Source organism: Dipodomys spectabilis, unplaced genomic scaffold (genome assembly GCF_019054845.1).
Source record: "Dipodomys spectabilis isolate Male_0828 unplaced genomic scaffold, ASM1905484v1 ptg000054l, whole genome shotgun sequence".
NCBI classification, from domain to species: Eukaryota; Metazoa; Chordata; class Mammalia; order Rodentia; family Heteromyidae; genus Dipodomys; species Dipodomys spectabilis.
In genome coordinates this window covers 41,788,234-41,815,687 of record NW_024870731.1, presented here as the reverse complement: position 1 = coordinate 41,815,687, position 27,454 = coordinate 41,788,234, and the positions used below count along the sequence as shown (strand labels likewise).

At 45.9% G+C, this 27,454-nt stretch overlaps 1 protein-coding gene across 1 annotated transcript in view; it reads right to left on the bottom strand.

Annotated features, from left to right (window-relative positions):
• Positions 1-27,454, bottom strand: part of Atg7 (autophagy related 7) — a 172,258-nt gene that overhangs the window by 106,877 nt on the left and 37,927 nt on the right. The window contains exons 8-16 of the mRNA XM_042679887.1: positions 21,223-21,311; positions 19,629-19,750; positions 15,985-16,075; positions 15,150-15,294; positions 12,666-12,824; positions 10,392-10,586; positions 6,309-6,512; positions 4,524-4,639; positions 2,148-2,223 (exon numbers count right to left, since the gene is read on the bottom strand). Coding sequence (XP_042535821.1) covers positions 2,148-2,223; positions 4,524-4,639; positions 6,309-6,512; positions 10,392-10,586; positions 12,666-12,824; positions 15,150-15,294; positions 15,985-16,075; positions 19,629-19,750; positions 21,223-21,311 — 1,197 coding nt within the window. The remainder of the gene's footprint in view (positions 1-2,147; positions 2,224-4,523; positions 4,640-6,308; positions 6,513-10,391; positions 10,587-12,665; positions 12,825-15,149; positions 15,295-15,984; positions 16,076-19,628; positions 19,751-21,222; positions 21,312-27,454) is intronic.

Here is a 27,454-nt window from a genome sequence, read left to right as displayed (position 1 = left end):
GGTTAATTGGAGATAGGAGTCTTACGCACTTTTCAGGCCAGGTTGGCTTTGAACTGCAATCCTCAGATCTCAGCTTACAAGTATGAGCCACCAGCACCCAGCCCTGAATAATTAAGTTCTTTCTTCATCTTCATTTTCTTTTTTTAGGATGTAGCTAAAAATAAAGGCTTGAAACTTGAAATACTGTAAGCAAATACACACACACACACACACCCTGGGGTGTAGCTAAAAATAAAGGCTTGAAACTTGAAATACTGTAAGCAAATACACACACACACACACACACACACACACACACACACACACACACACACACACACACACACACACACACACACACACACACACACACACACACACACACACACACACACACACACACACACACACACACACACACACACACACACACACACACACACACACCCTGGGGTTTTCCCATATATGGCCACCTTACTCTTCAGCCTTTGAGAAAGCCAAACGAAGAGAGGGCCCAACAACCAGACCATCTTTCCCATAGCTGCAGTGAGGAGGAAGGACACTGGAGAGTTGGTGAATGAGGAAGAGCTGCTGCAGGATTAGTTGCCATGGTGCTCTAGGAGCTCGGGCATACGCATCTGACACGGGCCTCTTCTCTAAAGAGGCTGCGCTGCCCTTAGCACAGAGAAAGCCACAACTACAGCAATTCCACATAAAGGACTTAAAGGAGGAAACCAGTGCAGAAGCATGACTGAAAACTCAATGAAGGCCCTTCTCAGTATTAAAGAGATGAGGGCACAGCTCAAGGCCACTGGTGGGAGGGAGGAGGGGAAGAGCATGGGAAAGATGTGAACGAGACACCAGGGCATAAATAACAGAGGTCAAACCCCAGAGGACAGCAGCTTTGTGAAAACTGGCTAGGCCAGAGTCTGTGGGTGCTACGAGAAGTTTGTCTATGGCAAAGACTGGCATTCTCCTATCAAGTGAATGCTACTTGTGTGAAATGGGGCAGTCCATACCTCCTGTGTCAGACACATGCTGGACAGGAGGAGAAGACCTGATCTCACTGGCTCTTAAGTGGCGGCCTGGAGGCCGGAGAACCCAGCGCCAGGTCTACGTGGTGGTGTGGGGTGAGAGCGCTGAGGAGGGCAGGGAAGCCAAGGCTTTGGAGGGGAGGCCAGGGCTCTTTCTGCTTCCAAAGTCTTGGGAGAACACTGGCTGAGTGGGAAAGTTTGGGGTTAGGTTGCCACTCATCCTCTCACTCTCCTATGACCCCCATCTCCCCTCTGCTGACCCTGACAGGAGGGGGCAGTAGACAGCAGGAGACCTGCCAGGACCTGGGAGTAGAGTCTCTCCTCCTACCTGAGAGACAGGCGGGTGCAGCTCAGTGGTACAGCAAGTGCATAGAAAGCACATCACCCTGGGCTCCATCCTGCCACCCAAAGACAACTGCCAAGTAGAATTACTGTGCACTGAAAATGGGCAGCCTTTGCATCATGGGCTGTAAAAGTCTGACTGGAAAACCTCTCCATTCAGTGAGTACAACTGAAGAGGCAGCGTGAGCTCATCCCAGCCCTTCTCTTCCCCTCCCCGAGCAGCTGGCCTTCCTCACAAGGATCCAAACTCTAGTTCTGAAAACACTCCTCCATGTGCTTGCTCCTAAACTCCTCCTATTTGGTTAGACTCAATAATAATAATAGCAAACAACAGAAACATAAGCACAGACACCAATTCCTGCTGCAGTTGTGTCCCATCAATCACCATCCCCAGTCTTCGCACCCACCAGATGAGGTCTGTCTGATTTACAGACAAGAGAACTGAGGCCCTAGATGCTGTGGGACTCAATTAGGCAAGGCCATCTTAACAAAGGCAGGGTGGAGATAATTTTCCAGCTGGCAGATTCCAAGCCTGTTCCCTCTTTCTTCATGCCACAGTGAAGACTCAGTCAGCATGCTTGGTTTGGTTCACCATGCACTGGCAACCACTTCCTGTTTGTGACTTCCACCCTCCACATCCCACAGAACCTTCCAGGTGGTCACAGGGTTCCTTCCCCACTGAGAGCCCGGCTGTGGGGGAAGCAGGCAGGGTGGACAGGACAGTCACCCCAGACCAACCCCAACATAGGCGGGATCAGACCCAGGATGGTGGCTTGTCTCCACACCACTCACCTGGTGAGGCACGAGTCCCAGAGAGGTGGGGGGCTCACTCATGCGGTCATCACTGCTGCTGGCGATGGCGTAGCCCCTGCAGAAGGGAGGAACTAGAGCTGCTCAGTCCATCAGTGTTAACGGGGAACACACATGAGGACTGTCTGGAGGGTGCCAGTGAGGGTGAGGGTGAGGAGGAAGTCCAAAATGCTTTTGCTGGGCACCTACACTAGCCAAAAATGCACTTCTCTGGGAGGGGAGTAATAAAAATGCATGGCAATGAACCTGTCTTGTTCTTCAAATAGTCTATTTTTTTATGCCAATCCTGGGCTTGAACTCAGGGCCTGGACACTGTCCCTGAGCCTTTTTTTCTCAAGGATAGCACTCTGCCACTTGAGCAACAGTTGTACTTCTTCCAGCTTTCTGCTGAGTAATTCGAGATAAGAGTCTCGGAGACTCTTATGGGATGGCTTTGAAGTGTGATCCTCAGATCTAACCCTTTAGAGTAGCTGGGATTACAGGTGTGAGCCACTGACACCCAGCTTCAGATAGTTTTAAAGAATACCACAGCACATTTTATATTGAAATTTTCAAATAGAAAACTTTCATTTCTTTCCCTTTCCCATTTCCTTCTTCCCTCCCCTCCCCTCCTTTTTTCTTCTGTAGACACAGGCTCCCATTACATTTTCCAGGTGGGCCTCAAACCCTTAGTCTCAAGAGATACTCCCAGGTCAGTGCCCCAAGTAACTGAGACTATAGGTGAACACCACCATGTCCAGTTCTAACGTTAACCTCCTGAATCAAATCAATGCTACAGAAATGGAGGAAAGAGAAATAATGGTGTGATACTTAGCCACAGAAGCAAGGCAACACAGCATCTCTGAAAACCAGACAATGGGCTTAGCTGAATGTCACTGGAGGAGGGCAACCCAGGGAGAGACAGAGTATTTAAAAGTAAATTTGAGGACACTGCTGGGGGCATTCCCAACATCCACTGTCCTCGTGCAGCTTCTGACAGTTCTATTCGCAGAGGTGGCATGCCTAAACCAAACCTATACTTGCCAGGATTTCCTTGCAGAGTTACAATCACTGGGTAAGTTTTTCAGGAATGCTTTTTAAAAGGACGCAGATGCAGATTGCTACAAATTTTACCCTCTGGTTATTTCTTCCTTCTAAAATGTCATGCACAGCAGTGCAGATGGCACCGCAGTCACCTTGCACCCACAAGGTGACAGCCATAAGGAGGAAAAGCTAAGAGTGACTGAGTGAGAAGTACTCAAGCCGGTGCTTGACTCACATCATTGTCCTAGTTATTCAAGAGACTGAGATCCAAAGGATCCTGGTTCCAACACTTCAGATCACCAGCAAAAAGCAGGGCTGGGCTGGAGGTGAGGCTCAGTGGAAAAGCATCAGCCCAGCAAGCAAGCTGAGCAAGCATACAGCCTTGAGTTCAAGCCCCAATACAACCAAAAAGTAAAATTAAATAAAAAAGAAGGAACTCAATTCCCTGATGGCATAATGGGCTGCTTACAGGGCTGTGAAATAATGACAAAGGCTTGTCTTGCTAAGTCACGGAACACAGACCTCTGTCATGTCATACAGTTTCTAACATTAGTGATCATACATGTTCTTATCAATGACAGAGCTAGGAAAATAAAAACAAAAGTAAAGTATAAAGGTCCTCAAGTCCTCAAAAATGTTTCTTTCTTCAACTGCCAGACTCTAGGAGAATATAAAAAGGTTGCAGGGATAAACCCTAAAGATCCCATAGCAATTTCTCACTGGTTAAAGAACTAGATCAGATTTTTTTTCTCCCGGTTACGGGGCTTGAACTCTGGGCCTGGGTGCTGTCCCTTAAGCTTTCAGCTCAAGGTTAGCATTCTACCACTTGAGCCACAGCGCCACTTCTGATTTTCTGGTGGTTTATTGGAGGTAAGAGTCTCACGGACTTTCCTGCCTGACTGGCTTTAAACCATGATCCTCAGATCTCAGCTACCTGAGTAGCTAGGATTACAGGTGTGAGCCACTGGCATCTGGCTTTTTTTCTTTTTCTCTTTTGATGACAGTCCTGAGTCTTGAATTCAGGGCCTGGACACTGTCATTGAGCTTTTGTGTTCAAGGCTAGGGCTCTACCATTTGAGCCATAGCTCCACTTCTGGCTTTTTGGCAGTTTACTGAAGATAAAAGTCTCATGGGCTTTCCTGTCTGGGCTGGCTTCAAACTGTGATCCTCAGATCTAAGCACCTTAAGTAGCAAGGTTTATAGGTATGAGCCACTGGTGCCTTGCTTCTTAAGTCATTTTTGAATATAGAAGAGCAGCAAAACTCTCAGAAGAGTCCAACTGAGAAAAGGCCGGCTCTCTTTGTCTAAATGCCCATTTCTGAGTAGCCAACTCACCCTTCTGGATGCTGCAGGACAGAAACCATCAGCTCCACTGCCAGTGCTCCTGCAATCGTGGCCAGGCCTGGACGACTCACAGTGCACTGCTGGTCCAAGGTCCGGTCTCTGGTTGACTGCAGAAGAAACAATCACTGAGCTGTGCTGCATGTCTAGTCCCTAGCCCTAGATCTGAGCCTGAAACTCCTCCACGATGAAGTTTTAAAAGACAACAGATGCTCACTGTTGGCAAGGAACAACCAGCCTCAAACACTATCATTTCTTAGGAGGATCAAGATGAATAAAATACCCAGTCTCAGTAATTAAATGAGGCAATAGGCTGAAAAGGATATAAGTAGGTTAAGCGATCTAAAACCGGAAAATATCAACCAGGTGCCTCAATTCTGCCCTGCCATTCTAACTGAAGTAACCCCTCAGCGTGGCCTGCCAGGATCTGCTACCTGCAGTCCTCGGTTCCAATGTGCTTCTCCCAGTGTGGACACCTCACCACACTGGCTTTGATTCAAGGGCTTCACTGCAAACGCCTCTGCTACAGACCGGCTTCACTGGATCAACCTAAGAAATCCTAACCTTCCAACTCTGAACAAAGGCAGAGGTTGTCAGGGAAAGCTATGACTGAAAACTCTGCTGTAAGAACAGACATCACGACTGCAATGGACCCTTGTGCAGTTACTGCCCCTTGTGCAGTAACTAAGTCACAGGGCCAGATGTGGATTTAAGTACATGAAGGAGATGGTCAATCAGCCCCATCTCTCCCAGGAGGAAGGTTGGCTTTTTAAAAAATACATACTGGGAAGACAAAAGCCAGTCATCCAAAACAAGGTATGGTTTCTAAAGATCAAGTTTTAAGAGAATGGGGAAACAGGGAAGAACCATCTCTGCTCTGTATCTCGGCTCTGATGTCTCTGCTCAGTCCTGTGGGCTGGCAGGAGCACAGGCACAGAACTGGGCAATCATATGTCGGCACGGTAGGTCCTTGCTCTTCAATGCACTTTCACACTCGACCTACTTGGCCCTGTGAGCTGACAGGTCCAGTGTTCCCTCCTTTTCTAGGTTGTCAGATAAAATAGAAGAGGTCAGTTAAAGATGGGTTTTACACAGTCCATTTTTTTAGTTCAGGACTTCTTTATTTTTTAAACTCTTATACATGGGGTTACAATCTAACATGTCCAGTGCTTCTTGATTAGTCACCTCTTCCATTACTGTCCTCTGTCCTTTCTACCTCTTTTCCCCAGACTTACTTCTCATTTTCTACTTCCTTTATCACATGTGTCCATTGAGAATTCTGACTATAGCTGTAGCACATACACTAAGAATGACTTCGTGTTTGCTTGAGTCTCAAAGTCACCTAGCACCCTGCACCGTCACTAAATTTGAGACGCAGGTACTCTACTCCCACTTTGCAGAGCCAGAGGACAGAGACTACACAGAATGCCCTGGGAGGCAGTGTTGGGGACAGAACCAGAACCTGGGTATTTGGACTTCTCATGTTGAAGACAGCACAGGAGGCAAAGCACAGCTACCCAGAATCATCTATCTCTGCTGCCGTGTCCTCACGCAGCCGCCACCCCCCACGCTTGGCAGCTGCATTTACATGAGTGAATAAGGAACAGCTGTAGAGTTGAGGATGCCAATCAAGCCTTGCAGTGTGACGATGCCATTCCCCACACTGGAGCATTCTCTTTGTTGAAAGACAGTATTTGAAAAGCAACAAGAGAGCTAAGTCTCTCTTGCTCAGTGCATAAGACACTGAAAGTATTTGGAACTGTAAAGAAATTCACTTACATCTCCCGGGGCCACCACATCATTGCAGAAATAGCAGCCGAGTTTGTAACCAGGGATGTTGGCAAAAAGTGAGGATCCAAGGAGGTCAGCAGATGCCGCAGGGTGTCCTGGGTACAAGTCCCCGGCTCCCTGCTGCTTTGGTTTCTTCAGGCCATGTCTCATGACAACAAATGTGTCAAAGCCCAAGGCAGCATTGATGACCAGCTGCAGATTTCAAGTAATAAAAGAAGAGAGTTAAGAAAAACTCACTCCAAGCCATGGGTAATTTCCTAGTTGGTTAACTTTTTTTTTTTTTTTTGTCAGCCATGGGCCGTGAACTCTAGGCCAGGGCGCTGTCCCTGAACTCTTTAGTTCAAGGCGAGCACTCTACCACTTGAGCCACAGTGCCACTTCCGGTTTTCTGGTGGTTTACTGGAGTTAGAAATCTCATGGACTTTCCAGCTGGGGCTGGCTTTGAACTGCAATCCTCAGATCTCAGCCTCCTGAGTAGCTAGGATTATAGGCGTGAGCCACTGGCGCCTGGCTATTTGGTTAACTTTCAAAGTTAACTTTTTTGCCTGTGAGCGTAACTAGAGTCTAATACTAATACTGATCAAGGCTCTTCAGTACTGAGGGATTATAAAGTTAAAAAAATCAGACAAGTTGTCAACATAAACTGTCTCATTCATTTCATTTAAAACTCCTTTTTAGTCTGATGCTGGTAATTCATGCCTGTAATCCTAGCCATTTAGGAGGCTAAGATGGAAAGGATCTTGGTTGAGGCCAGCCAAGATTGGTTGCACACATGTGCAAAATCCTTTGTGAATAAGTATCTGGGCACAGCAGCATGTACCTGGCACCCTGCCTATGAACTGACCTAGCCAAGGCAGAAGAGTCTGTGTGATCGCATCTCAATGGAAGATGCTGAGCATGGTGGCACAGGCCTGTCATTCCAGATCCAAAAGAAAGTATAAAACAGGCTGATCACAGTCTAGACACAAAGTAAGACCCTATCTCAGAATAAGCAGTGCAGAGGACGGCACAGTGGTAGAGCACCTGCCCAACAAGTGTGAGGTCCTGTGTTCAAACCCTAAAGACCTAAACTACAACAACAAACAAACCAAACAACCCTAAACTATAACGAAATTCCCTGAGAATATCACCTATTTATAGATGAGGCTCCTGAAAGCCAGGAAGGTTCATTTTTTAGATGGCCCATAGTCACTTAGCTTCTAAGAGTAAGCATACACTTGCAACACATATTCATTGCTGCATTATTATTTGCCAACTTAGGCAAACAGTCTAGATGCTCTACAATAGATGAGCGGATCAAGGAAATGTGGTACATATATACAATGGAATTTCCTTATCCATCAGAAAGAATACTATTATGTCATTTGCAGGAAAAAGGATGGACCTAGAACAAATCATGTTAAGTGAAGTAAGCCAGGTCAGAGAGACAAACAGCGTATGTTTCTCCTATATGTGGAAGCTAGATCTACAATCAAACTAAACGTACTAATTTATACAGAGCTTTATGCATTTATCCCCAGACAAACTGACTAAAGGGGGGTATACGTAGGGGAGGAATCCAAAGACCTAACTCCTCTGAACATCTAAAGTACGATTTATCAAAACCCATGGAAACATGGGTTTTTGTTGTTGTTGTTGTTGTTTTAACTTGCTTTGTTGTCCTTTTTCTTGAAGGGTGGGCCAAGAGGGGTGTACAGGGATGGAGGAAGGAAAGGTGAGCAAATGCAGTCATTGTATTCAACATATACTACATAAAAAATAAACTATGAACTTGTGGTTAGGGATAGGAGGGGGAAAATGGGGAAAGTGAAGGAAGTGATGAAAATGTCCAAGAAGCATTGTACTCAGGATAACTTGACTTATGAAATTGTAACCCCTTGTACAACTCCTTAGAATAGTTTAATTTTTTTTTTTTTTTTTTGGGTCCGGTCGTGGGGCCTGAACTCTGGGCCTGGGCACTGTCCCTCAGTTCTTCAGCTCAAGGCTAGTGCTCTACCACTTGAGCCACAGCGCCACTTCCGGCTTTTTTCATTTTGCTTATGTGGTGCTGAGGAATCGAACCCAGGGCCTCATGCATGCAAGGCAAGCGCTCTACCACTGAGCCACCTTCCCAGCCCCTTTAATTTTTTTTTTTTTATAAAAGGGTAAGTATTGCGTTTTTTTCTTTTGAGGTCTTTATTTTTCTCATTGTGAACATTAAATTTAAAATGGTAAGATTCAGTTTAAAATGTAGTTTTAAATAAAGTTTGGCTTATCTGTTAAAAAAAAAAAAAAGGTGGGCTGGGAATGTGGCTCAGTGGTAGAGTGCTTGCCTTGCATGCATGAGGCCCTGGGTTCGATTCCTCAGCACCACATAAGCAGAAGAAGCCAGAAGTGGCGCTGTGGCTCAAGTGATACAGTGTTAGCCTTGAGCTGAAGAGCTGAGGGGCAGCACCCAGGCCCAGAGTTCAGGCTCTACAACCAACACACCCCCACCCCAAAGGTAAGTGTTAAGCCAGGCACTAGTGGCTCACACCTATAATCCTAGCTACTGTGGAGGCTAAAATCTGAAGATCATGTTTTGAAGCCAGCCCAGGCAGAAAAGTTGTGAGAAATGAACCCCCAGAAAAATGGAAGTGGAGCTGTGGCTCAAACTGGTAGAGCTCTAGCCTTGAGCTAGAGCTCAGAGACAGTGGCCAAGACCTGAGTTCAAGCCCTAAGTTCAAGCCCCATGACCAAAAAAAAACCCGTAAGTGTGCGAAACTAAGTCTGCAAGTTCTCAAACTCATTCTCACTGCTGGTAAGTTACATCATGTCCACAGTTGTAACAATTTTGCTGAGATTTAATACACATACTGTGTAATTCGTTCCTTACGTAGATTTTCTTTTTTTGAGTCAGGATCTTGCTATGACTTTCTCACCCATGAACTCATGATGCTCCTACCTTTGCCTCCCAAGTACTGGAAAGACCAGTATACGTTAACATAGACCAATACCACAGCACAGATTTGTTGATTGCAGTGCTGGAGTTTGAACTCAGGGCCTTGCACAAACTAAGAGGTGCTCTACTACTGAAGTCACTCCTTCAGCCCTTTCTGCTTTAGTTATTTTTCAAGTGGGGGTCTCACTTTCCTTTCCTGGACTGTGATCCTTTTACTTTATTTCTGCACAGTAGGGATGAAAGGCATGCTACAGTACCCGTGCCTGGTTTTCTTCATTGAGATGGATGGAGTCTGGCTAACTTTTATGCTCAGGCTGGCTGCAAATCAGTACCCTCCCAATCTCTGATACCAGGGAGCTAGGATTACAGACATGAGCCCTTGCTCCTGGTACCACATAGAGTTTTTTCTTTTAGTTCTGAGACTGAGACTTGAACTTCGTACCTGATGCTTTCACTCATTGTCTAGCACTTTACCAACTGAGCCATGCCTCCAACCCTATCAACAGATTTTTTTAAAGACAGGATTTTTTTTTCAGTTGTCATTTGTTATGCTCTTAGATTTGATGAGATAGAAAGCTTTAAAGAAGGGGAAAAAAAACACTAGAAAAACAAAGATAACTCATGACCCACAGCTCGCATAGAACAGTTTGTGACATTTTTTCCTCCTGTTTTCTTCACTTGGGCCCTCTTCCCTCCCTTGCCAGCCTTCTCCCTGGTCTAGTAGACACACAGACATAAATGTGTATATTTTCGTGTGTGTTTATATATAAACATAATTCATGGAAATGTATATCATATCTTGTGTAACATGATATGGTATTTTCTGTATTATTAAAATGCTTTGGAAACTTAACTGTGAACGGCTGCATACTAGTCTATCAGGCATGCAAATCATGACTTAGTTAACCATTCAGTACTGCTGGCCCTTGAATAAATCATTGCACATCAAAGGATGTTAGAAAAATTCAACAGTAAACTATCCTGGGGGACAGTTTGAGGCAGGGCCAGGTCTGGTAGAGCCTCCTTGGGTACAGTGGTCACACAAGTACAAGGTCATGCAAGACTTTTCTTTTCGGGGGTCACCTCTCCATTTGGGGAGGAGGTGCATGAAGTTACAGCCAGAGGAGGAGCACCCAGGTTCCATACCCTACCTTCCTCTTGCTCGCGGCAATGACGGTAGGAAGCCACCGGCTCTCCCTTGTGTCCATCAACAAGAAGATGACATCGTGGCTCTGGATGAGTTGCTCCAGCTGCTCCACATCCCTGCGGGCTTGCTCCAGGGTAACACTGGAGAAGTTCACGGGATGTCCTGGCATGGGGATGCTCATGCTGAACCCTCTGGCATTCTGGGAAAACAGGATATACTTAGGTCTGAAGGAGGCTACGCTTCCTCACAGCTACCAGCACTAAGGATGGCACTTAAAAGCAGAAATATCTCTGTGCACAATGCTACTAATTTCTTTTATCCTACCTGTGCCCTCGGGAAAACTGAGACACTAAAACTTGAGCTATCTTTTGGTAGGCATGTGTTGTTGAAGAAGGAACCCAGGGACTTGCACATGCTGGGCAAGTGCTCTACCGGGGAGTTCCATCTCTAAAGGCTTTTGAGGCTGATATTAAGAATGAGCCATAGCCGGGCGCCAGTGGCTCATACCTGTAATCATAGCTACTTAGGAGGCTGAGATCTGAGGATTGCAGTTCAAAGCCAGCCCCATCTGGAATGTCCATGAGACTCTTATCTCCAATTAACCACTAGAAAACTGGAAGTGGTGCTGTGGCTCAAGTGGGTAGAGTGCTTGCCTTGAGCTGAAGAGCTCAGGGACAGCTCTTCAGGACCTGCCCAGAGTTCAAGCCCCCTGACTGACAAAAAAAAAAAAAAAAAGAGTGAGCCATGAGTGGGTGCTGATGAAGCCAGAGGCAGAGACTTTCCCCAGGGAAGGAAGTCCTCTTGGGTCATCAATGCACCCTTAGTTCCTTGCCTTCCTCTGGCCACAGGGAGGTATGAGGACATCAGCTTTCTCATTCACTTACCTGCTTGGGAAAAAAGCTCATGGGGCAGGGCAAGCGTGTTTTTTACAAAAGAAAATCTATCTTTACCAACTATAGACTTTTTTTTTTGGTCTGTGTGAGGCTCGAACTCAGGGCCTGGGCACTGACCCTGACTGAGCTTTTTCTCTCAAGGCTAGCGCTCAAAGTGTTGAGCCACAGTGCCACTTCTGGTTTTCTAGTGGTTCACTGGAGATTAGAGTCTCATGGACTTTCCTGCCCAGGCTGGCTTTGAACTGTGATCCTCAGCTCTGATAATGGCATCTGTTAAGAAGTACCAATGTACATTTTGGTGAAGCCCAGATTATCGGTGTTTGTTTGTTTGGGGGTCCTAAGTCCAGCCAAGACCTGTAGCTGGACCATAAGCAATGTGCATACCCATGAGCACAGAATAAAATTTCCTATCTGAAACTGGGGTTTGGGGACTTTGTGATTTGAGACAGCCGACAGCCATCATGGCTTCTCAATGTTGCTGTGTTCCTTCCCTGGGTAGCAGTGGGTTCTCAATCAATACTATTGAATTAAACCCAATAAATGCTGTCCCTTGGGAATACCGATAAAATGAACAAAGCCATCAACATTTTCTATAGCAAAGACTTCTGAAACAGATGGCTCAATGTTGGCTGGCTAAAGAGAGAGATGTCAGAAAAGCAGGCTTTCTCCTGGCTATGGCTGAGAGCCTCTTCTACAATTCTCAGAACAAGCCGATGCTCTGAAGATATCTCATCTGCCTCCTGCCAGACAAACTGATTAAGCATACAAGATGTAGGCTCATTCTGCTGAATGACCTCAAAACAGCTCTCAAGATTTTGGATCAAATGAGGTGAATGACTTATTTCTTATTAGCTGGTGTTTCTAAAATAAAGGGAATAAGTCAGAAATAAGAAGAGCTAGAGAAGAACCTTCAACTTCTACTCACTTTTTCTTCTTAGAGACACATGTATTCAATCTCATTTCTAAGCTAGTATTAAGCAAGCAGGCTGATGATTAAAGAAAATGAATATCCCATATCTGGGCTGTCACAAACACTTAAGAGCCAGGAGAGATCTGAATCCAGGCATCCCTCCAGAAACACTTCTCATACATTCATTTCATTTTCATCAGATTTATGAGAGCTATATTTTGTTTTGTTTTTCTACTGCTGGGGATGGAACCCAGGGCCTTATGCATAATAGTCAAGTTCTCTACCACTGAGCAAACCCCTCCACCCCCTACCACTGAAATGAGGTACACAGCTTGACCACACGGTGAGTCTCTGGGGAGAAACGATCTATGTCTGATCATCCATTGCCAGTACCACAGCGCCTCGTTCCCTAAGTTGTAAACGTTTACAGGTGGAGGAAAAAAACCTGTGGGTGTTCACCAAAGCGTCAACGTACCACTCCGGGGAATATTTTCTGGAGCCGGTCTGCTGCAGCCAGGGCCTTGGGCTTACCACCCCCTAGGCAGTCTTCAAATTCATAGAGAGGCTGTCTCACGGGATTAGAGTAGGAGATCTTGGCGTTGTCCACAAAGGTGACATGTCTGACACCCCAACCCTGAATGGAAACAAGAGACCATGATGTGCCTCTGCCCAACTTCTCACAGGGCATCTCTCTTGAAATCCCTGGGAAGGGTTTGGATTTTGAGCAGTTGGAGACCCATAAAATACAGGAAACATCAGGAATTGAATTGTGCAAATTCAGTTTTTGATACCCTGAATGTCAACCTCCTTTAAAAGATGAAATAATTATAAACTTAGAGCCTGGTTCCCTGAAGTAACCAGACTAAGACATGTCAGAGTGAGTCTATCTAGTAACTCATTATTTTTGACAGTAGCAGTGGAGAAACATTTGGAAATGAATCCCGAGAGCTTTGCATGTAGCTAACTGTCTTAAGAGGATTAGCAAGAGCCCCCAAAAGTCTGTGGTTGCTCTGAAATAATTAAGTCTAAATAACAACTCCTCTCAAAGATCATCTAAGGCCTCAATTAACTCTTCAGAAAAATGATTAATAACTCATTTCCCACTGTATAATACTGCAGAATATTCTGTAGTGTTTCTTGAGTGGGGGTAAGTCTGTGCTCTTATAAATAATTTTTATGATATTATATACTTCAATCATACCACCCATAAGGTTTTATAAAAGCACACAGTTTTAAAGTTAGACAAGAATTGCTAAAAATCTATACTCATGCCGGGCACTGGTGGCTCACGCCTGTAATCCTAGCTACTCAGGAGGCTGAGATCTGAGGATCGTGGTTCTAAGCCAGCCCAGACAGGAGACTCCTATCTCCAATACACCACCAGAAAACTGGAAGTGGCACTGTAGCTCAAGTGGTAGAGCACTCGCTTTGAGCTGAAGAGCTGAGGGACAGCGCCCAGGCCCAGAGTTCAAGCCCCACGACCAACAAAAAAAAAAATCTATACTCATCCTCTAATCACTTGTTCCACAGATATAAAAACTGACCCATAGGAACAATAGATGATCTGCTAGGAATTACACATTGCACTAGGGGTGTGAGAATGAGACGTCCACAGCTGCACCTCCTTTACGGTGGGGATGTGCACCCCAGCAGATGAGAAATGAGCACCGGCTCCCTCTGAATCTGCAGTTAGTTAAGTGCGAATAGAAAAAGACTTGGGGCTATACTGAGCATTATCCCCTAAACATTATAGTACAACTGTTTAGGCAGTGTCTATATCATATTAGGGTTCTATGTAGTCCAGAGCTGAATAAGGCATGTAGAAGGCTATGCACAGGTTTTATGAAGCACTGTGTCATTTTAAATAAGGGACTGGAGCAACAGGGGTTTGAGACCCATGGAGGACCTAGAACCAGCATGGCAGATACCAAGGGACAGATACAATGATGGAAGGAAAGCCCTGCTAAGACTATTTACTAAGCTAAGACTGTCCTCTCTTGCTTCAGTGCCTTTCCCTCAGCACTTACGAGACTCAGATGGTTTGGGGGAGGTGGGGGGGGAGTCAATGAAGACTCCAGATTAGTTTCTAGGGTTGGAGATGACAGACTACCCCCCATCTTTTCATAGTCTTCTTGTGTGACTTTTTGGTCCACTCACCCTGTTTCAGCAGCTAAGCAAATTACCAAGGAGGATGAAAAAGTAGGAACCAAACCCAAAGTCACTTGTGCTAGATTTGGGGATATTTATTTCTGAAGTAGTTTGGCATTCTGGAGAAGAGTGCAGGGAAGGTGGTCTGAGAACATGAAGAGCAGTGAGAAGAAGGGTAGATGACCTGAACTAAGTCACAAGCTTAAGGTAGATATAAGCTTTCTATAGGTAGTGTGACATGATCTAGTTTTGTAAATACAAACAGATAAATAACAGCAAAGACATGAAAGGTCCCTCTGTGTGTTTACACATGCCTGGGATAACAAGTGGGAATGTGAAAAGTCTGCTGAATTCTGGGAGATGGGCCTTGGGATGAGGGTGTGGAAGACTTTGTTTCTCCCTGACAAAATAAAATATATGCACAGATTCCTATTATAGTTAAAAGGATGAGAAGAAAGATAAAAGGAGCTGGGCTCTGGTGGCTTACACTAATCCTAGCTACTCAGGAGGCTGAGATCTGAGGATCACAGTTTGAAGCCAGCCTGGGCAGGAAAGTCCACGAGACTCTCATTTCCAATCAACCACTCAGGAAAGACTGGAAGTCATGCTGTAGCTCAAGTGGTAGAGCTCTAACCTTGAGCACAGAGAGAGAGGTTCAGGGACAAAGCCCAGGCTCTGAATTCAAGCCCCTTGACCAGCCAAAAAGATAAAAGGAAGGGAAGAAGGGACATGGAACGTAGGGGAGGGAAGGAAAACATGTCCTGGGCTGGCCATAGTTTGAAAACCCCATGTGGCCTGAAAATTTACTTACCATCAGTGTCCTGGCCACATTACAACCCAAGGTACCGGCTCCCAGCAGCAGACATTTGACAGACACAACCTTGTCTAAGTCTAAGGTAGGGACCAATCTCCAACACATCAATTTGAGATTTAAATCCACTGATGACTCAGCCAACCTGAAAAATGAGAGATTTCTGTATTCACTCAGTTGACTCATTTGTGTTCCAAATTTTTCCCAAAAGGTATCAGATGAAGCTCGAGGGCACAGGAGGAGAAGGAAAGGTCACCACACAGAATGTGTAGCTACTGAATCCTCTGCAATAGTGGTGGGCCACAAATATGACAGTGAGCTCCTAACAGCCAAGGTGAAAAGGGAAACATGACTATTTCTAAGCTGTGGTATTCATGACCAAGAATACACCAAATACGTAAGTTCTTCCATGTCCAAGTAATGAATACAGAAATGCCTTCCATTTCCTTTTAATAAAGGGTGATAATATTCTTCACCATTAACTATATCACTGGCTTCCATGAGTTATTTCTTATAATGTCCTTCAAAAAAGGCATGTAGGACAAAACTAAGAGGCATGAATAATGAGCTAGACGGTGGCAGTAAGGTGTGGCTGGCTAACAGTCTGAGCAAGAGGCAAGGGCATTTAGGACATCTAGGAGAACACATGGACGGTGTGCCTTCAGGATGTCTATCTACCCTTACACTACTTCTCACAGCAAACTTAGTGGAGTGGAGAGCGTACAGCAGAATGGCTCCCCCTAGACGCGACGTCAGGGCGCAGGCTCAGCCTGACAACCAGTGCACAGAGAGTTATGAAAAAGCCCCTGGAGAACAGGGCACCACACATGTGTACCTCTTGGGATCCATGCACTCGCTGAGGTTCACCATCCTCGGGCCCATGCCTCCTTTCTGGTTCTTTTCCCAGCCAACCGCTTTAGGACAATCTTAAGGAAAATAAAACACTGAGCTTAATAAAAGAGAGAAGAAGAGAAACAAAGAAGCAGCAAACTTCGAAATAGTCAACATTCACAATGTCCTGTGCAGCAACAAGCTTTCAGTTTGTTTCTTTCTCAAAGAGGTTGCAGGGCCTGGGTCTCCATCTTCCTGCCACAGCTGCCTCCCCATTTCCTCAGCTGCTGGGACCACTGGGTGCAAGCCGAGCTTCCTGCACACAAGTTTCCGAGCTGAGCCCAACATGCCCCAACTTTTACCATTATTAGAAGTCCCACTTGCAGCAGAAAGACTCTCCCCAATCAAGACAAGAAGATGTGACTCAGCACACCTTCCACTGAAGCTCCTGTTGGGATCTGAACCTTTGCATGCAGGTTGCCCCCTCTCTTCCGCCACCTCACCAGGCCCCCTGCTCAGCTCTCCAGTGTACACCTGTGTGCTTACAGATCACAGACCAATGTGATTCTTCGTTCATTCAGAATTTCCCCTTCCCTGATGATCCTTTCTTCCCTGTTCCCTTTCAACTCTTGCTGTGGAGGCCTTTGTGACCTCAGGGCTTGTGGGCTTTGTCTACAGAACTTTGTTATGCAGAACACAGCTATATTAAAAATACTACCATGTGAATACCTTTAGTTCACACGATACAGGAAGAGTCTTCATAAAGTTTCCTTTGCAGCTAAGAGAAACATCATTCATTTACAGAAGAAAAGCGGAAGAAAAAAAATAGCCTTTCCTAAAGTAAGTAATCTATATTCAATAGCAAGCACAAAGATGCTTTAATCTGACTGCACAGCTGGAGACGCACAGCCCCTCAGGTCCTAAGGGCAGATGAGGTGTGAGCCACAGCATTGGCCGGCAACATGGCTAATGTGCAAGTCAGTGAGTAGTTTTCATCATGGTGGGCAAGTTCTGGTGGGGGACTTGTAAAAGGGGCTTGGTGGTGGCTAGGAACAGAGACTACCCATGCTTCACTTTAAGTGAACTCTCACTCCATCCCCTAGATAGTCTTTAGGCTGGAGTTTAATAAAATAAATACACGCAGGCTATTTCAGAATGTACCAGAAGAGGGTGCTATATCAAATGCAAATTGCTAAAGCAACAGAAAAGCAATCCATTTCTTTTTTCTTTTTTCTTTTTTTTTGTCGGTCACGGGCCTGAACTCTGGGCCTGGGCGCTGTTCTTCAGCTCTCTGACACAAGACTAGCACTCTACCACTTGAGCCACAGTGCCACTTCCGGCTTTTTCTGCTTATGTGGTGCTCAGGAATCGAACCCAGGGCCTCATGCATGCAAGGCAAGCACTCTACCACAGAGCCACCTTCCTGGCTCCAAAAGCAATAAACTTCTTAAAAGGCTCTGAACAGAGTGAACAGCTTCCTCTACTTACGACATCAAGGCACAGACACTGATAAAATGTTACAAGCTTATCCTTGGTCCTTTTGACTTCTGCTCTTTATATTTTTGGTGGTACTACAATTTGAACTCAGGGCCTACCACTTATCTACTCTCATAGTTCTACGATGTCATGTGTATACAGACACACAGATGCACACAATGGAGCATTGTGTGTGGGGGGGAGGGAGGGGAGGTTCTGAGATTTGAAATCAGAGCCATGTGCTTGCTAAGTGTTCTACCACTTGAGCTACATCCTGAGTCCTAAGATCACACACACACACACACACACACACACACACACACACACACACACACACACATTTTCTCTGTCTCTCTCTGCCTCTGTCTCTCTCTCTGAGGCATATCCATAGATTAAAGAAATAATCCCCCTTAGAACTGTGGGAGGGAATGTTACAAGGAACAAATTTAACAATACATGTGACAGTCCTCCATAAGGCATAGAAGTCACATAAATAGGAGTCACTTTAGAAAGAGGTATACACAGTGCTGTTATAAAGTGAGGAACTCACTATAATGTTGATCAAGCACCATAATATGCTAGACATTGTGCAGTGGTTTCTACATAAGAAACAGACTCCTTGCAAGAAATACATCATGAAGCCGAGCTTTGGGGGCTCAGGCGGCCTGTAATCCTACTCAGGAGGCTGAGATTTGAGGATCATGGTTCAAAGCCAGTCCAGGCAGGAAAGTCTGTGAGACTCTTATCTCCAAAAACCACCAGAAAACCGGAAGTGGCACTGTGGCTCAAGTAGTAGAGCTGAGGGACAGTACCCAGGCCCAGAGTTCAAGCCCCATGACCAACCAAAAAAAAGAAAAAAAGAAATACATTAAGAGGTAGGTATTATGATTTTGATTTTACTCAAATTTGAATATTATGCCTCTGTAAATTATATAAATGTGTATCCATGTCCAGATACTATAAATATGTGTATTCTAATATACATACATGCACTCATGTATCTCTATAGGAAATGTCTCAGCACAAGTTAACACATTTCCAAAATGGGGATAGGAGCTAACATGCCACACAGGATCAAGGGAAGGTAGCTGGTGTGGAAGGACTCCTGAGGGGTCCTGGTCTATGTGGGGAGTGAGGAACTTGCCTTTCCGTCCAGTGCTGATTTACTGTGTGAGAACAAGATCACACACAAAATCAGGAGTGCCATAAAGAAATAAGTACTTTAGCAATTCATCCTTCCTTTAGGAAGGGACAAGAAGAAAGATAAGGTGTAACACAAAATTAAAAATGAAGCCGGGTGCTGGTGGCTCACGCCTGTAATCCTAGCTACTCAGGAGGCTGAGATCTGAGGATCGTGGTTCAAAGCCAGCCCGGGCAGGAGAGACCGTGAGACTTCTATCTCCAATACACCACCAGAAAACCGGAAGTGGCGCTGTAGCTCAAGTGGTAGAGGTTCGCCTTGAGCTGAAGAGCTGAGGGACAGCGCCGAGGCCCAGAGTTCAAGCCCCACGACTGACAAAAAAAAAAAAAAAAAGAAATCGCAGTGGTAGAGCACTTGCTTTGCATGCCTGAGGCCCTGGGTTCGATTCCTCAGCACCACATAAGCAAAAAGAAAAAAAAAAAGTCGGAAGTGGTGCTGTGGCTCAAATGGTAGAGCGCTAGCTTTGAGCTGAAGAGCTGAGGGACAGCGCCCAGACCCAGAGTTCAGGCCCAACGACCAGACCCCCCCCCCCCCAAAAAAAAAAAAAAAAAGAAAGCGATGGAAGTGGCACTGTAGCTCAAGTGGTAGAGCGCTCGCCTTGAGCTGAAGAGCTGAGGGACAGCGCCCAGGCCCAGAGTTCAAGCCCCATGACTGACAAAACAAAAAACAAAAAACAAACAAACAAAAAACAACAACAACAACAAAAAACCAATAAAAATGAAAACGAGGAGAAAACCTCCCCAAGCCTGAGAAAACTGCCTGGAGCAGATGTGCGGGTGCCAATCTCCGCCTTTGTTCCAGGATGAATAGCAGAGTACACTCTGTTCTAAGCAGGACTTCACCAGGCAGTCAGGTAGGAGCTCTGCTCTTCCTCCCTTCTGCTGCCATTGTGACACGATGAATAGGAAGCAAACCTCACTTGCTTTCTGATAAATGATAATTACATGCATTCTCAAAGACCGGCAAATTACCTGGGCTAAATGCCATTTCTGGAAGTCTCACTTCGAAGATGATGCTGTGGGCAATGTCTCTGGCTCCCTGCAGGGTACGGTCACGGAAGCAAAGGACTTCAACAGACTGGAAACTGCCACTCCTGTCGTCATGCCCAGGATGTGCGTTTATTTTATTTGTGTTAAAGAAGGAAAAGAGAGAGCCCACATAAGTACTTTAGAACCCCAGCTGCAGGGAACACACTGCCATCTCTCCTCTCTGACACCCTCAGGACATGGATGGCCTTAACCTCCCACAGATTCTCAGCACAGCACACTTGTGTCCCCCGCCCAAGTAATTAGAGGCAGCTGGACACTGGATGGGCTGGACTTCTCTCCAGGTGGATTTTATATAGCAATCACATAGCAGAGCAGTAATTCTGACAAGCAGAGCTTTAAAATGCTGGAACAAGTGCTTCCAAGATATTGAAAAAGAACCTTTAAAGAAACATGAGGTTCTCCTGGCCTACTCCCTCTGAATTTGACCCTGCACTTCATGAAGCTGCACTTTGCCAGTGGCTAGGAGCCCCACTGGGAAGAGACAGATAGCCAGTCTCCCTGAGGCACAATATCTGCCTCTGTAGTCTGAAGTAAATGTTTTCTCTTAAGCGAAGCAGGCACAAAGAAAAGTGCTCAATTCCTAAGCATAAATGAGCTCTTCCCTACGTTCTTTTGGCGGTGCCCCCTCCAGAGTAACCATCAGCCCACCTTCTCCATCCTCAGAGTTTTGTAAGTGCTGCGAGTCATCATCATGAAATGTATTCTTTTGGGTCCTGCTTATTTCTCTCAACATTATGGTCTGAAAACCATCTGGATGCAGATTGGCTAAGGCAGAGCCTGCCATTGTGAGTCACAGCCCATGATTTACCACCCATTCCTCTGTGGAAGGACACAGGCCCATTCCCCGTTTGGGGTTTGCAAGAATGCCTCTGCTAGGCCCGTGCTTGCTGGGTTCCACTGGCATCCCTGCAATGCACTGCAAACGCGGAGCACCAGGTATTTTTAGGTCTGGTGGACTGTGCCAACATTTCTGCTGCAGCTCCCGAGAGTTCCAGCTGCCCCATGTTTTTGGTGACACTTGTCTAGGTCACTTTAGTAGGTATGTGGCTAGATCTCATTAGGATTTTGGTGCTATTTCTTTGGTGACTAATGATATTCAACATATTTCAAATTGAATAGTGGCCTTTTAGCTAGCTTGTTTCCATTGTTTTAGGGTTATGGAAAGTAGGAAGATGGAAACAATAACAAAATCCTCTCTAAAAGCAAGGCAGACCACAGAAGGGAGGGAGGGCTAGAGCACCTCAGGGTCATGGCCTCTGGCCCCCCACCTCACCACAGTCTAAACTATTTTTAGTACAGTTACAATCACAGGCGGTGGTTCTCCAGCAGACCAGTTTAAGTGCTCACCAGGGGTGGAAACTGGATCACAACTGATGATTGACTTATTTCCTGGTTCTATGCCAACAATGGGGAAAAATACATTTGGGAAAAGAGAAATATGGACATAGGCAGACCCATTGTTGAAAACACATAAACAAAGACAGACAGACACAGACACACACACACTTGTAAATACCATCTGTGGGCTGCTAGGACCAAGAAATTCCTCAAAGGCCATCCAGGGTACTGGGCTAAGTTACAGGGGTCGTACACACCAACTGTTATCTGTGAATAGAAAAAACTTTCTGAGAGCAAAGCGGAGGGCCGTCGTCATAGTGCAGACATCGCTAGTACTCCCCCATCCACTTAATGTGGTTCTGCAGAGCATTAACAGTTTGATACTTGGTGGAGGGATAAAGGGAAGAGAAGAGAGCCCCAGGATCTGACCCAAGTCTACAGCATTTGTCGATGGCAGGAACTGTTGCATTCTCCCCTGCACCCTGTGCTGTGAGTGGGACCTTGTGGAGGGCAGGCAGGAAACATGCTTGGAAGGAAGGAAGACAAGACGGAAGGGAAAGACACAGGGAGGTCTGTCCCAGGCTCTACCTGGAAAACTCTACTTGAGTAAGATGGTACACTTTCTTTTTCCTTTCAAAAGACACTGCACGGCCAGAACTAGATCTTGATTTCTGGATACCATTTTCTCATAAAATGAATCAGAATTGCATAGATACTATGGTTTTAGTGTTATCCTCACATGGTGAATTCTAGGGCTGGGGTGGGGAAAATGCAAGATAAGCCTGGAGCATCTGATAATACCAGAAAATAAGGAAGGCTTTAGAAAAAAGAGATCAAAAGCCTGTCAAAGAGGCAGAGTTTCACTGGCTTATGCTAGAGGGAACAACTTAAACAACAAAATAAATAACAGTTCCAATTTTTAACTGGAAATATAAAATAAGGCTTGGTGGTAACTCAAACCTCTGACCCTGGCTACTTGGGAGGTAGAGATCTGGAAGACCGAAATCTGAGGCAAACCAGGGCAAAAAAAGAAAAAATTTATGAGATCTCATTTCAAATAATGGTTGGGTACAATGGTACCGGCCTGTCACTCAGATATGCAGAAAAGCACAAATAGGAGGATTGTGCTTCAGGGTGGACTGAGCATAAAGTGAGACCCTATTTAAAAAATAACCAATGGCCGGGTGCTGGTGGCTCACGTCTGTAATCCTAGTTACTCAGGAGGCTGAGATCTGAGGATCGTGGTTCAAAGCCAGCTGGGGCAGAAAAGTCCGTGAAACTCTTATCTCCAATAAACCACCAGAAAACTGGAAGTGGCATTGTAGCTCAAGTGGTAGAGCGCTCGCCTTGAGCTGAAGAGCTAAGGGACAGCGCTCAGGCCCAGAGTTCAAGCCCCACGACTGACATAAAAAAAAACCCAAAAACAAAACAAATGTAGATGGGTATGCCTGTAACCCTAGCTACCTAGGAGGCTAAGAATGCTGGGAAACACAATTCAAAACCAGTCTAGGTCAAAAATAGTTGGAGACGCCTCTCCTTCTCAATGAAGAAAAATTGGATGTGGTGGAGTATCCTTATTATCCTGGCTACCAGAAAGCCTAAAATAGGTGTATGCATCCAGGCATGATAATAAGCAAAAATCATGCTGGAGTGCTATATGGTAAGGGTGCCTGCTTAGCAAGTATGAGGCCCCAAGTTCAAATCCCAGACTCTCAAAATAAAACAACTAACAAACACCTAACCAATCAACCAATACAAAAAGGGCTCATGGAGTGGATCAAGTGAAAGAATACTCATCCTAGGCAGGGGTAAGGTCTGAGCATAACGGCACCAAATGAAAAAAAGTACAAAATAAGCATCTATGAGCCGGGCACCAGTGGCTCACGTCTGTCATCCTAGCTACTCAGGAGGCTGAGATCTGAGGATCATGGTTCAAAACCAGCCTGGGCAGATAAGTCCATTAAACTCTTATCTTCAATAAATCACCAGAAAACCAAAGTGGCACTGTAGCTCAAGTGGTAGAGCGCTAGCCTTGAGCTGAAGAGCTCAGGGACAGGGCTCAGGCCCAGAGTTCAAGCCCCATGACTGAAAAAAAAAATCTATGAGCCCCAATGGCAAAATAAAACAACAACAACCAAAAAAAAAACTATGAGCCCACAGTCCTAAATAATGGAGAAAATAAATAAGTAACAGTAAAGGGACGAGTCAAGCCTAACAGCAATCAAACTATAACTGTATAAACTGTTCTCTTCAGGAGTGGAACTTAATCCTTCCTCTCCCTAGAGCAGCTAAACTTGGTGACTCACTTCTGAAAGAAAAAGCCAGCAACTTTACAGTAGAAAATCCTGGTAACTATTACTACCTACCCAAGTGGTCGATTTAACATTGCCAAGGGTGCCATGTGGGCATCAGGTAGGATCAAGCCCGCATCCCACCCCTGCAGGATAGAAAGACAAGGGTGTTTTACCTTAGGCGCATTCCTTCCAAAACCCTAACCATAGCCTAACCCTAAGAACGCACAGGAAAACCCCAGTGAAAGGACAAGCCGTCCTTGAAAGTGTCAAAGGAAGTCTCAGAAACATTCCCGATCTGAGAGGCTAAGGGGACGTGACACCAAAAATGCAAGTGAAACTACGCTGGAGGGGTCCCCGGGTGGGTAAGATGAAGCCACTGGGAACCATAAAGGTCTGAGTGTAGCGTGGAGGTGACAGTGATGGATCAGTACCAACGTGACCAGTCAATGTTGCTTTTTAGTCGGTTGTGGAGCTTGAACTCTGGGCCTTGGCACTGTCCCTCAGCCCTTCAGCTCAAGACTAGCACTCTACCACCTGAGCCACAGCGCCACTTCCAGCTTTTTTCTGCTTATGTGGTGCTGAGGAATCGAACCCAGAGCCTCATACATGCAAGGCAAGCGCTCTACCACGGAGCCACCTTCCCAGCCCCCAACGTTCTTTTAACAATGGGCTTTCCCAAGTGGAAAGAGAATGCATGGGTTGGGACAAGCAGAACTCAAAGAATCAACTCCCTGCCAGGGCTTCCTGTGACTCTGAACTTGTCTTCCTGAGGCTCTCAGGACAGGCTGCTTGCTCATCTTCCATAGGGGACACTTTTTAATTGTTTCTCTCTGGCAGTCATGACCGAGAATCTACTAAGCATAGTATATGTAAAGCCATGTTGTTGTTGTTTTTTCACGTTTTTTTGAGGGAGGGATAAGAGGGAGGGTGGTATTTTGCGACAGGTCTTGCTATGTAGCCCAGGCTGGCCTTGAACTCAAGATCCTCCTGGCTTGGCCCTCTGAGTCCTGGGATTACTACGCTTTATTGAACAAAAAATGGGAGCGGCAGGGGAAAGAGGCGTGATGCTAGAACAGCTTACGCTGAGGCAGCGGCCTGACAGAGCGGGGAAGCCCTGCTGGAGAGGGGTCAGCAGGTGCTGGTCCCGCACGTAACTGGTTTTAAGACTTGGTGGAAGTTCCTTCCTCCTGGGCAAAATGAAAAGGTTAAATCATTTTGTCTCAGGATTCCATCAACCCCACACTCAAAATTCAGATAAAGCTCACGGAATAACACAGCTATCACTAAAGCTCAGTGGTGTGGGGCACCTGAAGGTATCGGATGGGTCATATAGGAAAAACCTAGGCAGAACCAACCCAGAAAACGTCATTCCTAATCTCAAATGTGACTCCATCAACCGAGGCCCTTATCCAATGTCCTGAAGCACTCTCGTGATCTTTGACAATTGACTTAACCTCTCTGAGCCATCAGAGAACTCTCTCCTGCACTTAGCAAAGACAGGGTGTGAGGCTATTGTTTGGCAGCATAAATTCGCTGTGCTGCACGGCTTCCTTGACCTTTCGTGCAGCTCCGCTCATCGCCATACGGCTATTTACCTTTAGCTTCAAGGCTATCTTGTTTGTTGTAGACAGGAAGGATAAGAATAAGGCCCAAGTTATAAAATATTCTCTGGACCTAAGTTTTATTATAAATGTACAGTTGGGGCTGATATCTACATATAAAAATGAGAATGTTTTATCAGATACCACAAATGGATGCTAAATCCAAAGAATGAGCACATCTCAGACACTCAAAGGCAATGGGGAAAATGTACTAAGCAATGTGTCTTTGAACAGAAATGCCCAAGAATAAGTTTGTTAGAACAGTCTGACCTAAGATGAGCTATAGAGAACTGGACTGATCTGCTTACCGATCAATTGGACTGTTCTATCGCTTACAAAGGGAGGTCAGCCCAGAGAGGTGCAAAGGCAGCTCTACCCAGAGGAGGCACTTCAGGAAACAGACAGCAGCCGTCATACAGGAAATGATAGGATCTGTCTAACATCCGACTTATTCTTTCTCTGATGATTCAAAAGTGATCCAGCCATGTGGCTCATACCTGTAATCCTAGCTACTCAGAAGAGAGCTGAGGATCACAGTTGGAAGCCAGCCCATATCACAGACTCAGAACCCTTGCTCTGAATTACCCACTGGAGATCACATACTTCTCTGTATTGTCATATCAACTTACTCAACTCAACACAGCTTCAGGTGTACAGGTGATTTGAGAAAGCCTGTGTAAACTACATGGCCTTAATCAGAGCAAAATGCTCACCTTAGAAAGCCCTTACCATGAACCATATGAAAACTGCCCACTACTTCCTGAAGGCCTACTGTGTGTCAGCCACAGACCCAGGAGCTTCCCACAGAGGAACACCAGTCCTCATCAACTCACTTTTGCCTGAATTCGTTCTTCCATTGCATTTTACACAAGGGGCACCAGACCACAGGATACAGAGGCAAGAGGGGGAGGAGGAATGAAAGAAGTACTGGCCCTGCTGGAGCTTCTACTTAGAGGGAAGAAAAGATATTAATCAAAGATCACCCCCCAGGGGCTGGGAAGGTGGCTCAGTGGTAGAGTGCTTGCCTTGCATGCATGATGCCCTGGGTTCGGTTCCTCAGCACCACATAAGCAAAAAGAAAAAAGCCGGAAGTGGCGCTGTGGCTCAAGTGGTAGAGTGCTAGCCTTGAGCTGAAGAGCTGAGGGACAGCACCCAGGCACAGAGTTCAGGCCCCACGACCGGACCAAAAAAAAAAAAAAAAAAAAGATCACCCCCCCAAAATAAGATGAAACTGTGCTAAACTAATGCTAAGAAGAAAGAAGCACACTGCTGGCATCCATGACAAGAATGTAATCTTTTTATAGAGGAAAGGGATAGCGGTTACTGTGATTTCTCACAGTAATGAAAGAAGTATACCCTATACGGGGTATAGGATTTGGGAGAGGTGGAGAGAAGAGGACAGAAAGGGTATTACGGGCAAAGGCCATGAAAAGGGCCTGTAACAGGAAGCACACACTAAGATCTCCATGGAGCCAGGCCTCCATGAGGCCACATTACTCAGCTTCTACCCTTAGAGCACAGTGGAGCCTTCAGGTGTTTTATTTTTGGGAGTCAGCTGACTGTCTACAAGACAACTTCAGAAGATGGAGGGTGACTAGAGGCCACCACAGACATGAGGGAGGCTGTCCAGAACCTACTGCATTGAAGCAGATGAAGGATGATCATAGCTTAGCTGGGGGTGGTGGCAGAAGAAATGAAAATGCAGCAGACAGAGAAGTTCAGGACATGAGATCTGTAGAGTGTAGGAGTAACGGGGCAAAGCAAAACCTGAAGGCCTGGATTTCTGGCTCCTGTGAGTAGATGGAGGTAGTGTCATTCAGACAGTGGTACCCAGGAAAGGACCATCAGCCTTGGGGTAAAGGTCGAGAGTTGAATGTGAGGTACAAGAGCAGGCAGGCAGATCAGTCATGGGCATCCTGGGTGGTAAGAGAAAGCCAGAGGGATTCCAACATGTCTCCATCTTCAATGTGCATACACAAGGATCACTGGGGAAGAATGCCTTCCAGGGATGGAATCTAAGTGCTGGTAAAAGAAGAGGTGGGGCTGGGATGCAACTCAGTGGCAGAGATCCTGCCAAGCATCTTCAAGGCCCAGGACTGTATCCCTAGCACTGGAAGGACAGGAGAGGGAGGGAGTAGTGGGAGGGAAACACTAGAGAAGAACATGAAGGCAAAACACAGATGCTGGAGTTTAAACTGAATAGAACGCTGGTTCTTAGAAGAACAGGGTGAAAACTTTCAAGGAAATGCCATGCTCTAAGAATACTAAGGAGAAGCTAGAATTCTTCTCAAGAGCACAAACTAGGCTAAGGCACTGATTTCCATCATGTTTTCAAGGGACACATAGCTTTCAGAGAAATCACTCGTGGGATTCTGCTCAAGACCTACTTTCCCTGGCACCTCCCCTGTTCCCACCGGCCGACAGCTGTCCCCTCCTCTCTACCTTTGCGCTTCATGCACCTTGAGTGTCTGGCAGCAAGCTAAGTGGAGGCCTGAGAGCTGGAAAAAGCCTGGTT